Source organism: Pristis pectinata, chromosome 5 (assembly GCF_009764475.1).
Source record: "Pristis pectinata isolate sPriPec2 chromosome 5, sPriPec2.1.pri, whole genome shotgun sequence".
In the NCBI taxonomy this organism is placed as follows: domain Eukaryota; kingdom Metazoa; phylum Chordata; class Chondrichthyes; order Rhinopristiformes; family Pristidae; genus Pristis; species Pristis pectinata.
In genome coordinates, this window is record NC_067409.1 from 34633251 (window position 1) to 34652106 (window position 18856).

Below are 18856 nucleotides of genomic sequence, written 5' to 3' on the forward strand. Positions count from 1 at the left end.
GAAGGTTTGCACATCTACCTGGGCTATTGCCAGGGAATCCAAGGTATCACTTTCCTCCGGGTAGGCCCCTTTTTTAAATTTCCATCATTACTAACTGCACCCATCCTCAGCAAATTCCAGTCATCTGCCTGACCTCCATCCAATCAATACCTGACAGCCCCAAAACGTCTTGATTTAATGTCTCTCCCAAGTCACAGCACTTTTGAGTGCTTCTTCAATATGACACTAAAATACCTGCTTGGACAATGTACTCATGCTCACAGTAAAGTCTGAAATCACAACCTCAGGGAAAAGGTGCCCAACAATTGTCAGAAGCAGAAACAGAAAGTCACTTCATAGCCATGATCATTTGTTTACCTGCAGGAATCTGCAGCCTTTAATCTCCATTCACTTTCTGCCTTTTTGTGCAATATATTATCGGGGACTGTTTTCCAAATGGGAAGTTTCCCAGCATGCACTGTCATCTGAGATTGCTGGATATGATGGTGTCCTCTCGGGAAATCTGTTCTAAATTTCTAGTAAAGTAAAATTATTTCTACCTCTTGGCCCATCAGACATCATTTTATTTTCTTTAAACCATCTTTGAACTTGCTAGTTAAATGAGCTTGCCATCTCTGAGCTCTCACAGCATCTTGTCACATGCATATCTTATGTTTAAACAAATACAGAATAACTCACCTGTGGCAAGAGATGTAACAATGCATCACCTGACATTGTTCCAACTGCTATACCTATAAACAGCTGCAGAATGAGCTGGTATGTCTGTTTGCAAGAGTTGAAAATGAGCAGGGTGATGCCACACATGGAGCTCACTGTAATTATCAAGACAGCCACTGTACTGTATCCATATTCTAGAAGCATAAAGTAATAATTGGTCCTTTTGAACGTGCATTATGTTTTCAAAAGCACAAGTGTCCACAAAGGTTATTGTCATGAAATAAAGAATACTATAACCCAAAAGCTGAAGCATAATTTATAAAAAATAGTGAGACAAATCCTGTCAAAAATGTATAATATTAGACACAATGGTTGAGACTCTCAAAGTATGAGTGGGACTTAACAGAAATGATTTAAGTTTAAGATAGACAGTAGTGTATGAAGTAATTAACTGTTGGAAGTGTTCTAAAATAGCTTAAAAGTAACAGTGCTCATTATTACTGTCACTAGTGATACAGACCAAGACTTTTCCAGTTTTATCCCCTCTTATGTGGGGAAAGGTGCTCACAACAGACAATTATTTTATAAAAATACCAACATTTCAACCTCTTTTCTTAATGAAGCAGGGGTTCCAAGTAACAAGGATTTGTCATCTTTCTTTACTTCTATCTCTCATTTCTTCTTTAGTCACCAACTATATTTGTATAAGTGTATCAGCATTTAAAAGCGACAAGGAACTTTCAAATTTTTGAATATCAATCTGAATTAATAAACATGTAAATATATTGTTAATATTGTCAATGGAATCAGGTGAAAATTGATGATGAGATGATGAGAATGTTTCATATTGTAATAATGAAATTTTCCTCTGAGGGTCACCCTTCATGCTTAAGTGTAAATATTTTTTCTGCTATGTCTATTGCAATCCCATATACTCTGTGGCCAATGACTTGAACTTTATAATTTAAGAAATACACAAGAGCCTTATACACTATTATAAATAAGATAATTCTGAATTTCTGCTCTTCACTGACACAAATGCTGTCAGATTTCAGAAGAGTTATATGCTTGAAATTACGCAGAGATAACCCAGCCTCCTGCGTAACTCTGGGAGTCTTCTTAATGCCCTGCAAAAGGTCGAACTTTCAAGTACCACTGACAGGCAAATAATAGTCTAGGGGCAGGACCAGGGAGATAAACTCCTTAACTTGATTCTCTTTTATGAATCTGACTCCCTTATGGCAGTTTTACATCCAGTGAGGTGAAGTGTACAGGTCTTCTCTGATGGTGTCCAGGAGGACAAGCAAAATACATCCCCAAAGAACTGGAATTATGACTGTGCAACCGTGCCTATGTCAGTTCCTTCTGAGATTCAGTCAAGATGGTGCCAAGTTTTATTATGGGGAGAGGGACTGGATGGCTATGCTACTGGATGAACAATACAAAGGTCTAAATATAACATCCCCATATGTGGAATTGAAACAGCTAGATGTAGTCATTTATGGGTTGCCAGTAAAAATAAAACCCAAATACTGCCAAATTGTTCTAAAAACACACATAGTTCAGTAATGTTCACTGAGTCTGGTCTACACATGTTCTGTTCTACACTGCAGGCTGACTCCAAAATTTCTCAGGGAAAACTAGGCAGGGCAATAAATCCCTTTTTCAACACTACTCACATTCCAATGGCTGAGCATACAAAAATACTTCACAGAATTTCAAAACTATTATTTCTAAATATCGATATTTACTCTATAGAACAGCTTCTTTCCCATTGCCATCAGGTTCTTGAACTGACCTGAAAAGCCCTAACACTACCTCAGACTATATTTCTGTTTCTCTCTCTCAACTTGTGCTAATGTCATTATGTTTCTTTTATTTATTTTGTTGTGTAAATTATGTATTATTTATGTTAATTTAATTTTATGTTAACATGCTTGTCATGTTTGTAATGTACTGCACCGCTGCTGCGAAAAGCTAATTTTCATGGCATTTGCACCCTGTTTATGTATACCTATGGCAATAAACTTGAACTTGACTAAACTTAGCTAATGTGTAGTAACATACATTTTCTTCAATTGTATGTAGAAAATATTGAGAATATGGAAAAAGTTCATCAGCATCTGTAAAGAGAACAAGCCAGTTAGCAATGTGAATGGATGCATTTTGTTTCAGTAAAGGCGTTTTGCAAGGAATGCAAGCTTGCCTTTTCCCTTTGTGGATGCCATTGGATATGCTATTTATTATCAGAATGTTCTGTTTTACTATCACTTTTCTGTTCCTACTCTCACTTTCTTTCCCAATTCTGTGCTTGCTTCTACCAGAGATGAAAAGGCTGTGCATTACTTTTTGGCATTTTTAAATTATTTTTGGGTCTGCTAACTGGGCAGACATTTACTACCTATCCCTGATTGGCCTGACAATACTCTGTCCTTATTGGTGTGGGAGTGGAGTTATACAAACACACAGATGGTGGGTTTCTTTCTGTGAAGGATATTTGTTCAAGATATATTCAAACTTCCAAGCTCTTATTCTCTGTATTTCAGTCCACCTGCAGGATTTTCAACTGATTAGTTGATTGTTTTTATTATCAGTGTCATGACCAGAAAAGGTGAATATTTAAATTAATTTGTTGACTTGTAAATAGAAAAGAAATTATTTGATTAATGCTATGTTTCTTTAAATCATGCAATTTTATTTTTATTAGTCAGGACTGATTTTTAACCAAATCATAGTTTCTTAGATTTAAGCTATTGTATGTTCTGAGATTTTCATACTTTGATTTGGCACGTAAATACCTGTTAAAGATGCAAGTTTTCTATTTTTCACATGAAGGTTGAATTTCTTCATGAAGCAGGAAGGTGTATTTAATCATGATCTGTTTGTCTGTATGTAATCCAAGAGCTATTCAACAAAATCATGGCTCTACTTCATGAACAAAGAACAGAACAAAGCTTAAACCTAAGAAACTATGTTTTGGTTAAAAATCATTCCTAATGAATAAAAATGTCACCTGATTTAAAGAAACATAGCATGGTTCTATTTAAATGTTGATATACTTACACAATGTTTGTTGGTGATTGATGATGAGATAAGAGGTAGAAGTAATGAAAAGATGACAAATCCTTTCTACTCAGAATGGCTGCTCCATTAAGAACAGAGACTGAAATGCTGGTATTTTACAAAATCATTGTCTGTTGTGGCAGGCATCTTTACTCTTACCATTACACTAGTTTTGACAGCTGCTTTACAAGTGTATGTGTATAATGCAGTCTGAATCCAATTTGTTGCAACCTTTTTTCAAATGGAGTTTCTATTTCTGAACTGTACAGGAAGATAACTTACAACAACCAGGCAACAGTATGTTGAATAATTGGTCCCTATACTGTATATGGTTCTTTTATATCTGTGGCAGAGTCAACTGAATGCTTTGAAACATTGGTTTGTAATTCTTATTGACTATAACTTACTTCTCTATGGACAAAATAGTAGAAATCCATTTTAAGGGAAGGAGGCCTAGCTACCAGACTTCTCAGAATTATTCCTTACTCTCTATGAGAGACACTTGAAGGAATTATTTCAAATAAGTCTGTCAAAGTCTGGCTGTGAGCTTAATTGCAAAGAATGTGACAAACATTTGCCTGGTTAACCCTACAGCAAAGAAAATTATGTATATATTGATTTTACCATTGTAGTTTGTAAAAAACCATGTTATTCTGTGTAACTTACTCTCAACGTTAGTTGGAAGAATGACGGATTGTGTGTGTTCCCAGCCACCATGTTGACAAGCTCCACTAAGCAACTGCTGAATAATAGCTGGGCTGATCTGATCAAAGTGGTCTTTTGAAATAACAGAATCACTGCCATTAAAGAAGATCCCAACAAGCTGGTCAGCAGAAAAGCAAACCTAATTGAGGGAACATGACAATGAATTTCTCTGACCTTTAAGAATTTAAAAAAATGATAAAGACCATACAAGCCACAAATTTCAGTGAGATACAATAGAAATGAACACTGCATGTATAATGCCAATATCAAAATCTCATGAAATATTTTTTTTGCAAGGCAGAAAAACAGTTAAAATCAGATTCCCGTTAATCTTTGGACTACTGGATGACCTCTTAACCCCTTCAGCCTGGTGGACGCCATGGGGATTGGCCCAGGTCAATTAGAGCTGGAGAGTTGCCCATATTCCACTTTTCATTATTTTAGTGGGATCTTCCATCAAGTTCAGCAGAATAAGGCATAATTCACTCTGTCTCATTGACACAAAAGCCAGGAACCAAGAAATGGAAGGGAACCAAGTGAGCTGGGAGAGGAATATCAGCCATAGGATTTGCTTCTGAATCAGAGGGTGCAATACGTCATGACTAATTGATTGCTGATTACTTGGCATTTTTAATGTTTCCTTATGAATTATAATAATATTAAATGTAGAATCATTTAATCATTGCAGCACAATAAGTGGTACTCAGAAAAGAGCACAGAAGTCACTAAAGTTTAATTCTGGGGAAAAGTATTGTTTAGAACGGTATTTTATGTTTAGTAGCTTGTTCAGAACCATACTGCAGTATGTCACTAGCACCCATTTACAATGGCCAAGTGAGAAACAGATGCACAATATGGACTGCCATCCAGCTGAGTTGCTAATTTCACTTTTGTTGCTCTAGGGACTGATTATTCAGAGGAGCTTGTAATGGCATTCAAGGCAACGGTACAAATAGGCCAAAGCTGGATAGAGGTTTCCAAAATGTTGATAGATCAAGAATTTGAAGACAACATGTGATAAAGATTTTGCAAATTAGATAGTCACTAAAAAAATTCCCAATTTTTCTTTCTTTGTAAGACTGAAAAGATGAATGTGAAACTTTGAAGAGGAGTTCCAAATGTTGATGGCACGTAATCGTTAATGAATTTCTAGAAGGGTCACAGGGCACGAACCCCTGCAGGAAATGTTTTTACCATAAAGATATTGCGTCGGGATTCATTTTAAATATGTGCGTGTTTCATAGTTAATATATTTTTAATCTGAAAGTGAAAAAACAGGATTAACATTTGGAATTTTCAATAGTTACAACAAGCAGTTAGGAAGACAAAAGGCTCATCCTACGATTGCAAAAGTGGGGATACATTGATCAAATTATATAGGACTCTAGTGAGGCCACATCTGGAATCTTGTTGACAGGTCTGGTCTCCCCACCCAAGGAAAGTTAGACATGTGACAGAGGGAGTGCAGAAAAGGTTCACCAGATTGAATCCTAGGTTGGTGAGTTTTTCATGTAGGAAATACGTGAATAAGCTAGAGAAGATACAGAAAAGATTCACAAAGATGTTGCCTGGACTGGAGGGCTTGAAGTATAAGAAGAAGTTGGATAGCCTGGGACTCTTTTTCCTGGAGCAAAGGCAGCTGAGGGGTGACCTTACAGAGGTTTATAAAATTATGAAGGGCATAGATAGAGTAGATAGTCACAACCTTTTTGCCAGTATAGGGAAGTCTAAAGCTAAAGGGCATAGATTTACTGTGAGAGGGAGAAGATTTAAAAGGGATCTGAGAGGCAAGTTTTTCACACAGAAGGTGGTAGGTATGTGGAATGAGCTGCCAGAGGAGGTGGTAAAGGCATGTAAACTTAGAATGCTTAAAAAAAATTGGACAGGTACATCGACAGGAAAGGTTTAGAGTGATATGGACCAAACATGAGCAAATAGGATTTACTTGGATAGGCATCTTGGTTGGTGTGGTTAAGTTGGGCTGAAGGGCCTGTTTCTATGTTGTATGACTCTATGAATCTATAATTTCACAGAACACAGGACAGGCATCTGGAATATTGAATAATGTATAGAGTGTGTAGCAGTGGTAAAAAAAAACATGAGTGGATCCAGGCAGAGTGGGACAGAAGAAATCCCAGAAGCTAAAAACTCTGTGCATAAATGAACAGGCTTGCATTTATGGAATGTTTTTCCCTACCTCAGAAGACCTCAAGGTGCTTTGAAGCCAATGAAGTACTTTGCATTAAAGCCTCTGTTGCAATGTGGGAGAATACCATTGCTAGTCTGTACAATTCTGATCATCATGCTGAATCAAGGATATCTAGGGATTAGATTCAATACAGTAAGTGCAGCCAAACTGATGTGTAGCTTAAGGCATCTGAGCTATGAAAAAAAGGTTGAAGAGCCTGGGATTGTTTACTCTAGAGAAGTAAGGGCTCAGAGGAGATATCATTCAAGCATTCAGGATTCTTAAGGGAATAGACAGAAGAAATATGTTCACATTACCAAAAAGACTGGAACTAAGGCATGGAGGCTCAATAGTGCAAGATGAAGGATAGACTGGATTAACAAATGTACATAGAAAGTGGCAAATGTGGTGATTGGACAACAAGCATAGTGCAGGCAGACAGTGTGATAAAATTCAAGGGAGATTTGGATAGCGACCTGTAGGAGTGGGAAATTGTGCAAGATCAAATTTGTGATAGCGGTCAGATGAATTGCAGAGTTTTACAAAATATGTGTTTTCCAACAATTTCAGTAGACATTTTTGCAAACTAAAGTCGATTCACAATAGTAATTTCAATAGTTGATCATGCGTAATAACAGAAAAACAAGGAAAATTAGAATGCAGAGTGATGCCGCCTAGCCAAAGAAAAATAGTTTGGTCAATTATTATGTTTTCTTTACCTTTGCCCATGTAAAGCTATCATCAGGTAAGATATCACAATCATGATGATCTTGGTTTTGCTTTTTTGCAAAATGTATTTCTCTGGAGCTTTCAAACTGCTTTGCTCCTGTTCTGAGATTTGCATGGTCATGCAAAGGCGATTCAAAATATCTTCCCAAGCCCAGCTGATTAAGGAGCTGGTTTAAATCTGAATGAACAAGAAAACAGTGAATGTCAGCAAGACATTTAATCAACCACTGAGCATGTGCAGTTTTCCTGTCAGGAACTATACCTTTTCAAATCCATCTGCTGGCAAAATATGCAAACTGATGGAAGGGTCTATTTTAAGTTTTTTTACATATGATGCTGACCACTGATTGGCTGCCTATTCTGGCAATGGGAAGGTCCCCTTCAAGTAAATATGCCGTAGGAGAGCTATACGCCACTAAAGGTATGAAGTTGGGGGTGGACAGATATTGTGGATCCCAGGTTGCAACAGCTCCTATTATTTTTGGGTAGCCACACACTTATAAGACTCTGACTAGTTCTGATCTAAAATATTGGTTGAGATCCTGTTCACCTTAAAGAACTTCAGTTTCCACATAACAGGTCCCTTTCAAAATTACACTACCCACACCATCAGTGTCAATGGGTTGGTAATACTACCAATCCACTTTTATGTGTCACTGTCCCATTTTACCAGAGGAAAGCCCTCTAAATTAGCCCCAAAATATTGTCCATTTTTAGTATTTATTCAAGAGCAACTTAAGGCTGTGTATTTTGTATAATATTTCAGTAGTTATGAATGATTAAATTTGAGGGTTCATAAGCTCACTGCAGCAATTGATGTAATTAAGTTTAATGATAGTGTTAAACTGTGGGATAAAGAATGGCTAGAAAAGCAATCCTTGTAATAAACTCTGCTTCAAACTGCCTATGAATAAGTTCAGGGTGAATACAGATAAAATTGGGAAACGTATTCAAAATGATGGAAATTCATTATTATAGTTACTGTTAGAATTGTGACAGATTCACACAGCTTCCAGTAACATCAGTCTTTTCATTTTATATAAGAATAATATTTCTTTAACTTACGGTGTATTTTATATGAGAATTCTCATTTTATATGAGAATAATATTTAGTTAACTTACAGTGTATTACAATTTACTCTCAGTATTCCAAATTCTGGAAATCTGATATAAAAATATAAGGCTGAAAATGTGAAAATGTGTTTATCTATTATTTAATCCAGCTCTGATGACAGATTGCTAAATTGAAATGTTAATTCTGTTACTCTCTCTACAGATGGAGCCTGATCTGCTGAGCATTTGAGGTGAGACACAGTGGTGCAGCTGGTTGAACGGCTGCTTCACAGCTCCAGGAACCTGGGTTCACTCCTGATCTCTAGTGCTCTCTGTGTGGAGTTTCCATGTTCTGTCCCTGATTGTATGGGTTCTCTGGTTTCCACCCACATCCCAAAAACGTGCTGGTAGGTTAATCAGCAACTGTTAATTACAACTTAGTGTAGGTTAATGGGAAAAAGAATCAATGGGGAATTAATAGAAGTAAGAGAAAATAATTTGCTGAAGTGCAGGGAAATAAGGAGAAGGAGAATGGTACAATCAGGATTGCTCCCCTGGGAGTTAACATGGCTGAATGGCTTCTTTCTGTGTTGCTATAAATATAAGGTATCCTGTTTCTATTTTTAGTGTTCCTCTGATTAGTTTACATACCTGCTATCCTTATAGTTTTAGTACTGTTTAGTGATCTGAAAATGAATTCAGTGAAAAAGCTTGGGTTGGGTAAAGCTGAGCTTCCAATACAGCGACCTTGCAGAACGGAAGCAATGATTGCCCCAGCCAGTTGAGGAAGAGTCTTTTCATCAGCACCTGGTGGACTCACTATGCCAGTTTGCTCCTCCAGCCAGGCAGCATTGAAACACTAAAAAAACAAAATGTTCTTGATATGCCTTCATGATCAGAAAATCTCAAAAGTATATTGCAACTTTAAACAGGCGTATTTTACCAGGACAACCCATCTCCTCAAAATAAGAACACTTGATGCAGGTGATACAATTAGAAATTTTTTATGTATTTATCGGAAATCCTTTAGTCACAACAGAGGAACAATTGACTCCAATTCGACTGCAAGGCTGTCATGCAAAATTAATTTGGTTTATTTTTATTTTCTGGTGGGTATACTTCGACGGTATGAAACTGCCCCTAATGACACCAAACTGAAAATCTCAGAGAAGTCACTTAAGTGTGAAATGTAAAACATATTATTGTCACTCTGAGGGATTGTTTTCTAAAGCATAGAGTTATCTCTGAGCCAGACTAATAATACTCTAGGGACATGGAATTGATCTTCCACAATAGTACAAAGTGAACAATATTTTACATCTGCACCCATTTTCCTTTCCATTGATATTTTATAGTAAAGAAATTCAGTCGTGGTGATGAATAGGCTGTCAATTTTCTATTGTCCATTTTCCATTACTGCCAAAGACTAATTTTAATCCCCAAATGAGAAGTGTTCCAATTATCAGCACTAACATGTCTCATCTTGATGAGGCCAAAATTCATAGCAGAAGCATACTACTCAAAAGGTTTTGTGAAAAGTAATCTTACTCACCTGACTCCAGGAGGAAACTGTGTAATGCTTTTGAATGGTTTCCAAAAGGTTGTTAAGTTCATCATGCGACAGATGATTTAAGTCTTGATCTGATTTAAAACTTAAAATTGCATTCAGATAAAATCCAAAGTCCTTAACTTTTTGAGGAGTGTCTAATGTGCACACATCTTGCATGTAAATAATATAATAAAGAAGGATAACTGAAAGTCTGTGAAATGCATCTTCATGCAGGTGATGTTCCTTGTCATCTCTTTCTATTATTGAGAAAAGAACATCTAGCGAAAGGCACTGTAATTAAAGTGCAATTGAATTTGAATAATTGTACATCTTGGAGCCATTAATTGAACATAATTATACATGTTTTTGGAATATTTAGTACAGAAGAATGCAATGAATAGGTACAGGAATATCTGCCAATTTAAAACAAATTAAAGCAAGTTTTGAGAAATAATATAAAAAGGCAGATTTGAACAGTTTTAGCAAAATATATACATATTAACAGCAGAACTCCCATAATATTGATTAAAAACAACATAAATGCCAACATAAATAATTTCCTAACCCTTTAAGGAGGTTAAAAAAGAAATAGACTTGATCTTCTCATTTATACTTATACCTGACTCAATTTTCTGATACTTATCCTGTAATCATTACAAAGATAATGGACACATGTGGAAATAATTATTACATTAAATATATGATTTATGTATTGTAAATATATCCAAAACAGTAATTTCAATGTAAGTTTATAACAATGCATTGAATTCTTATGTTTACTGCATTTATAAACATGCACAGCAAAACTCTTGTTTTTTCTGGAATTTAGGCATCTAGAATTTCTATGCAACCTGCAAAAAGTTCTAAGAATATTAAGACTTCAGCTTCAACTCATGAAAGTTATGTTGAACCTGATGAAATGATATTAGAACATCTCGGACACAGTGAATACTGTATATTGCACTGCCCTTTTGACACTTAGTATTAAATGATTTTAGTTTAAGTTGTAGGTTATGCGTAAATGTCTATGCATACCCTACGTAAGATTGTTTTTTTTACAAAAACAAGCTCAGATGGCGAATTTTATTTTGTGTTATGCAAATTAAGTGTGAAATCATTTCTAGTTTATTTATGTTTATACATAAAGGCAGTGTAGTTGTAGTCTGATGAGCAGGAACATCCTTTTTGAAGATTTGACATTTCACGTGACGATGAGTACAGTCATTCATTTGATTTATCTTTTGGTGTATTTTACATAAACACTGTTTAGCCTTAAAAAGTAGAATTGTTTGTATAACATTGTTATTTAAAAGGGTAAAGAAATGACATATAGTTTGGCAATTTATTTAAAGGCTACTGGTGAATGATGTACAGTAATGTTTTCTTTTGAGCAATTGTCATGCATATTTATTCCTCATGGATGCCAGATGGCTGAGAGTATACCATCTCTCAAAATGTTAACAAAAATACATGAAACACAAAATATAGAGTGAATTTTACAAGCTTGTTTATGAAGTAAAATCCTAGCTTACATGTCTAGACAATGGTAATTGGAAATATAAATTCATAAAATGTAGTGCTACGTGTGAATATTAATACCTCAATTTAATGTGTGGGCAGCACATCAGGACTGAAAACACAGATAGAGCTTGAGACGGGTCTTTTTTCAAGATGTGCCAATCTCTAATTGCCCTTGAGAAGGCGGTGGTGAGGCACCTTGAGCTGCTGCAGTTCTTCTCTCTTTGTGGGGAGGCCAGACATATCCTGGATTGGAGTGGTGATGGAGTTTGTTGGATCAAAAGATTATTGTTTTGTTTCCACTGACTATTAATCTAATGTTGTCATGGTAACAATTTCACTGATTACTACATACCTCGTTGAAAATGGACATCTTTGTGAAACTTTTCTGCAGCCTTTCTAGTTTAATGACATCCTTCAGATTGGAGGTCTGTGACCAGTGGTGTGCATCAAGGATTGGTGCTAGGTCCACTGTTGTTTATCATCTATATTAACAACTTGGATGAGAATGTCGTTGGCATAGGATTGCAGATGACTCTGAAGTGGTGCTATGGTGGGTGGTGAAGAAGGTTATCCAAGATTACAAAAGGATTTAGGTCAACTGGGAAAATGGGCCAAGGAAGGGTAGATGGAATTTAACTCAGACAAGTACAAGGTGTTGCATTTTGGGAAGTTAAACCTGGGCAGGGCCCTGGAGAGTGTTGTAGAACAGAAAGACCAAGGGGTGGAAGTACCTCAAAGCAGCAACACTGGTAGACAAAATGGTGAAGAAGGTGTTTGGTATGGCTGCCTTCATCGGTCAGAGCATTGAGTATAAGAGTTGGGACATCATATTACAGCTATACAAGACATGGGTGAGTATTGTGGAGTATTGTGTGCAGTTCTGGTTGCCTAGCTATAGAAATGATGCCACAAAGCTGAAAAGGGTGTAGAAAAGATTCACAAGGATGTTACCGGGACAGGAGGGCTTAAGTTACAAAGAGAAACTGGATAGGCTGGGATTTCTTTTACCTGGAGTGTAGGAGGCTGAGAGGTGACCTTATAGAGGTATATAAAATCATGAGAGGCATAGCTAAGGTGAATGGTCAGTTTTTTTTCCAGAGTAGGGGAGTCTAAAACTAGAGGGTATGAGTTTAAAATGAGGGGAAAGGATTTAAAGGGGACCTGAGGGGCAACATTTCACACAGAGGATTGTGAGTATATGAAATGAGCTGCCAGAGACATGGTAGAGGCGGGTACAAATATAACATTCAAAAGACATTTCGATAGTTCCCTGGATAGGAGAGGTTTAGAGGAATATAAGCCAAATGCAGGCAAATGGGACTAACTCAGGTAGGTAACTTGGCTGTCATGGACTAGTTGGGCCAAAGGGACTGTTTTTGTGCTTTATAACTCTATGACTCTATTGTATGGTGACAAGAATTGCACACAATAATCCAGGTGCTGTTTCACCAACATCACCGATGGGGGCTGAGTAGGCTGAACCAGCATTTAATTGCCCATCCCTAATTGACCTTGAGAAGATAGTATTGAGCTGCCTCCTTAAAATCCCACAGTCTTTGAGGTTTGGGTAAACCCACTGTGGTGTTGGAGATGGAGTTCCAGGATATTGACCCAGTGTGAAGGAATGGTAATATATTTCCAAATCAGGTTGGTGTGTGGCTTGGAGGGAAAATTCCAGATGGTGGTGTTCCCATGCTTTTGTTACCCTTGCCCTTCTAGCTGGTAGCTGTGAAGTATAAACATTCCTGAAAAGAAGGCTCTTTGGCTAGGATATGGATTACTCCACTAATACCTCAACGGTACCTCATAGTGTGGGCATGAAGGTTTTCAACTTCATGCAACTGATAGCAGCTTTACTTCTTGGAGAGAATATTGGAAATTTTGCACTGGAAAACCACAACAATGAAATATCATGCAAAGCTGAACACCATATTTACTGGAAAGACAGAACCTGATGTAGCATATGGAATGAAATCTCACATATAATGAAATCTCATAAATACTAAGATCCCACAAACACTATACTGGAGCTGACATACATTGGATTTCCACTTATACTGGAACACCACAGACATTGGATTCTCATGGAGAACATTAGTACATCATGAGCTGGCAACATGATAACCACCCATTCAACAAATAAAGTTATGGCACTTGAACTATGTGCTATATGCTATTATTCTACCACTGTCCATTAGTTTTAAATGACAACAACTGAGTAGAAGCAGTTGTAAGACATGGATAAATATAGAAAACAATTAGCTGCAGGAGGCCTTGATGATACCTGAAATAAAAATGCAGAGGTTCTTGGCGGTGAGACCCTCCCACAGAGGTATCACTGGCTGTACTAGTCCACGTGCTGCTGAAGGCTGCTAATGGGCTCAATCTGTGCTGATGAAAACTCTGCTGCACTCTTTGCTTCTGTCAGTGCTGTGAGGAAATGCTGTCAACTTGCTGAACCTTTTCATCACTGGTCCACTGGTGATCCACTGGTAGGAGTGTGAGTATTTAGCTAAACTTGCTTTACTACTCAGGTTATGAAATCTGAGAATATTATTAGGTCAGGCTGGAATTTATTTGCAATCTGGCATTTGATGAGCCCTCAACAACTCCAAGCAAACAAGCACATTGTCATTTTTGGTTAATTTCTAGTGAGACATTTTGCATTGAAGTTATGGCAGAAATAAAAATATCAGAAAGTTTTGGTTACCTGTTGCCTTGTGCTTGCCTTTACAAGAAATTTAAATTACAAAGAATATTTAACTGCTTACTAGTTCAAACTTGTAACCTCAGTTGTGAATCTTTGGAAGACTTTATTGTTGATTGTAGCTATTAAATATATTAAGCACTGGTCTAATAATGGTTAACCATTTCCTTTAAAAAGAAAACTTGGCTTCATGCTAGCTTCCCTTCTCCGTCATTCCTCCCTCACTTTCAAAGAAACATTTTGGGTAAACGGTGTTTTCACGTATTCTGAGTGCCACAGAGCATATTTTAAAGATAAATAATTTTTTTTAAGTTTTAGCTCTGCTTTGTGTACTGAACAATGAGATAATTGATGAATTAATGTGGATTGAGACAAGAATGTTGGCCAAAACATTCAGTAAGCTCACTACTCCTCAAGAAAGTGCCAAGGAATCTTTTAAATCTATCTGATTTGGGGCTTCAATAATGCATGGGTCTCTGAACACCAGACTGAAGCAGCAACTTAGATGGCACATTCAAAAGTTGGGATGTAGCTTGAACTCACATAGATAGAAACTGGATCTCACAGCAGCTGTTACAGCAATGTTAGGAAATCAGGAGACAAAGTCTGCCCCATTCAGAATTATTCCTTGGTCACCATGGTGTTTAATGTCTGCCAACAAAAGGCGAGTTATTTTCTAAAGTTAAAGTAAACTTTTCTATGTAACCAGGAAGAGGAAGAGTACTTTCCTAATGATATATCATACCAATTCACCCCCGTCTTAGCAATAGAAAACTTTTGAGAGATGGGCCTACCTTGTCACATTGGTCCTTGGTGCCAGCTATTCTTTCTGGACACTGTACTCGATCCCAGAGCTTTTGAATTAGATTACCAGTTTGATTCTTGGAAAATACACTGTGGTTATTCAGAGACAAAGCTTGTAGAAATTCCCTCAGATACTCGGGCGTTTGATCATCAGTCTGGCTGTGCTTGTTGGTGTGGCCTTTGGTGTAAGTACACAGAGAGCTGGCATAGATAATCCAGATGCCAAAAAACATTTTCCAAAGCAGCATATTCTTTCCTTGTCTCTTACTTCTTTTTCTGAGGTTTTTATTTTCTCCTCCAGTTCTCAGATCTAAAGAAAGGTAAAGTGCCAGAGAAATAGTTAAGTAGGAGCCAGAATGAAGAGTTGATACTTTGATGGCCAAACTGCTGTCTGTCAGTTCTGCCCATTGAAGTTGTTATGCATATATTTTACATGCTATTTGTTGCACAGGAGAAAATATTTTTCTTGGCAGAAATAGTTTTGGATCTATAAATGTTTTGAAGGTGTTCTCTTTTCCTGTGAAGACTTCTTGACTGAAATTTGATATTGTATCTCTGGCATAAAATTCTTACACATGTTAACATAGTTATATTTCAAGTTTTAATAAATCCAATTATGTTGAATCATATCTTATAAAACCATTGCTCCAATATTAGTTATTAAGTTTGATGACCCATAGCTTTTATCATATTTTTATTAAAACTGGAAATCCTTTTGCATTATGCCAAATATTCCAACAGGAACTTATCAGATTCCAATTTCCATGTATAATTGTCAAGATTTTTTGATAAATTATTTATGTAAACAGCTAAGATCCATTGATTTCTCTTTGCTGCTTAATTACTATTGAGGACAAACAGTTCCATTGCATTAATGAAAGCCCAGGTGTTTTCCATGATGTATAACACTGCAGGCAATCTGAGGTCAAGAGTCTGAATAGAGACAATCCAACATTAATAAAGGAACCCTTTTTTGCTACTTTCTTCTGGATCTTCTATTCTTTTTGTTTGCTTTTTATTTTGTGTTTCTTTTCTTTTTCTTTGCTTTTGCAGCTCAGAGTAGCTGGGCACTAATCATCTGCTCAGCAAATGTGTAATCGGGTTCCAAGTTAGAAGTCGGCAAACAGCTTCAGCTTCCATATAGAAAACTGGAATTCCTTTTAAAGAGCAACAAAGTACTATACAAGTTTTGTTTTGTTCAGTTTTGTACATGTTTGCAACTATTTTAGGAAGTGTGTAGGAACAGCAAAAACACAAGGGAAACAAGCAAGCAACAGAGAAACTCAAATCAGTCACTTTAGAGAAAGAAAATATGAAGAAAGGGAACCAAGGCAAACAAGAAATGAAGGCTGACAGTCAAATGAATATAAATAGGAAGGATGGACGGAAGAAACAAAAAATAGGGACTGAGAACTACAGACCGCTTTGTGAGGCAATGGTTTGGTGCCACTGAAACTTTGACCTAAATACACCACTGTAAACATTGCAAGTAATCCCTCGGGCAACTGATGGAACTTTTAAGATCTTTTTACCTTTCAACTTTCTTCTTCCGATCTAAGACCTCTAATGTCTTCCTTAGCCTCCGTTCTTATAGTGAGAATTGGATAACAGCTGAGAGATTAGCAGCTACTACTCAAAGTGTTCTGGTTGCCTTGGAGACACTTGGATTTATTTCTGTATTGAGTGTACTTCAGTATATGGGTGTGAGAGGGGGGAGGGGAAGTGGGAGGGAAAAATGGTAACAGTGGGGTTCTGATGGCCAGTTACTTATTCATATCTTCACAATTCATTTTAAATACATTTAATCATCTGTAACCTATTGTACACAAACATATTTTGATAATTAACTGTTGATTTACTGTCCTAATTGTCTGGTTCTTAAGTACCAAGCATATAAATCCAACATTTTTGTTTGTGCGTAACAAGTTAGAGTTTAAACAAAAGTCTTTGGGGTTTGGGGCTGAAACAGTGGCGATGATTTCAAATGAAATGTGGATGCAGGGACCAATTTGATTATTTCCACCTGGCAAAAATTAGGCATTAGCTATTAAAAATGTAATTTACAATCCTGTTAAGACTGGCACTTGGTCAACGATCCATCTTGAGTGTGCTCCCCACCCAGACAGCCTGCTTGTTTTAGACTGGAGGTCACATGGTATGCTAATTACCCTTCTTTGCTGTGTGTCGGACATTGCTTATATCTCATTATTGAACTCAACACGTGGATTAATCTTTAAAGCCACTAGCAGCCACTTAAAATGCAAGTAAATCTATTTTTATATTCTATTTTTGTGGCATTTGGAGGTATTGAGTAATTCTTCTGGTCTAATCAAAAACCTTTTGCTAGTTTATACAAAGCCACCCATTGCTCCGTTCTATTACCATGCCCCCCCACCCCCCCAGCCCCTTCTTCTATTGTTTTGGTTATTTAGTTACTTTCTTCTGCACTCCTCTGTTTTCAGCCTTTGCCCTCTATTTACACCTTCTTCAGACTTTATTACCTGCCATTAGCAAGCTGCCTTCAGCCTCCCTCAGTTGATACCAGTCTAAGCCATCATTTCCGTTTGGTCTCCGCCATCTCCCTTGTTCTCCATCTTCTTAAAGCGTGCTTGTTTTCTATTTTTTTTCCAGTTTAGATGAAAGGTCATTAAGCTGAAATGTGAATCCTGTTTCCCTCTCCACGGTTGCTACCTGACCTGCTGAATATTTCCAGCACTTTCTACCTTTATACTTCAAATTTCTGCAGTTGTTTTTCATTTAACCTAATGAGCCACTGTTTGTCAAATACCATTGATGCCTCAATAAGAACCACTATAATCACCTTCCTGAGGAAGCTGCCATGCTTTCACAGTGACAATATATTTTGATGAAACAAACTATATTCCTTTAAATGGCTTTGAGAAAGGAAAGTTTCCCCTGCCTAAGAGCAAGATGAAGAAGTTGTAAACTTATGGAATCATAGAATAGTCATGGTACAGGAAGCCAGTCAGCTCATCGAGCCTATGCCAAATCCTTTCCATCTCATTCCCCACACTTCTCCCACACTCCTATAAATTATTCTCTCTCCAGTGCCTCTAACAATTCTCTTTTGAAGATTCAGATTAATTCAGTTTCTACCATTCCATCCATGCAGGCAGTAAATTCCAGAGTATAATAACTCACTTTCAGTGTGAGTAAAAAAAATCCTTACAACCCCCCCCCCCCCCCCCCCAGTATCTTTTGCCCAAAATTTTAAACCTGTGTCCCCGGTTTGTGAACCATTTACTAACACTTCTCTCTAACGCTTAGAATCTAACACTTCTCTCTAACGTTTAGAATGAGTAACTAATGCTTCTCTCTAGTTACTCATTCTAAACCAGTCGTGATCTCATACAGCCTTATCAAATCTCCTCTCAATCTTCTGTACTTCAAGGGGCACAACCCCACCTTCGCAAGTCTATAGTTAATGCTGAAATTCTCCAGTTTAACCTTAGAGCTGAACTAGGAGAAAATGTTGGGGTAATGGGCAGAATAAAATGCTTCCTGATTTCACTACTAAATAACCTAATTCTAATTTAAGTGGCATACACATTACTCAAGTGAACCAGGTTCGATCCTGACCTCAGTTGCTGTTCTTGTATCCATGAGTTTCCTCCCACATCTCAGGATGTGCTGGTATATTAATGGACCACCATAAATTACCCCTAGTATAGGTAAGTGACAAAAGAATCAAAGGAGAGAATAAGTTGCTGGGGCACAGGGAAATAAAAGGGGGAATGCGACTGATGGGGCTGCTCTCTTCAGAGCCAACATAGCCATGAAAGGCCAAATGGCCTCCTTCTGTTCATAATAAGCAAGTTTGTTTCCTCTTTTGCACTATTTATTTATTTTTGTAATTTAC

At 37.1% G+C, this 18856-nt stretch overlaps 1 protein-coding gene across 1 annotated transcript in view; it reads right to left on the reverse strand.

Annotated features, from left to right (window-relative positions):
* The window catches only part of LOC127570642 (zinc transporter ZIP12-like), a 39200-nt gene extending 22572 nt beyond the window's left edge, over positions 1–16628 (reverse strand). Inside the window, exons 1-7 of the mRNA XM_052016389.1 lie at positions 16509–16628; positions 14967–15286; positions 9948–10235; positions 9047–9254; positions 7333–7520; positions 4387–4564; positions 679–851 (exon numbers count right to left, since the gene is read on the reverse strand). Of these exons, the coding sequence (XP_051872349.1) occupies positions 679–851; positions 4387–4564; positions 7333–7520; positions 9047–9254; positions 9948–10235; positions 14967–15224 (1293 nt within the window). The 5' untranslated portion in view covers positions 15225–15286; positions 16509–16628. The remainder of the gene's footprint in view (positions 1–678; positions 852–4386; positions 4565–7332; positions 7521–9046; positions 9255–9947; positions 10236–14966; positions 15287–16508) is intronic.
* Between the last annotated feature and the right edge of the window lie 2228 nt (positions 16629–18856).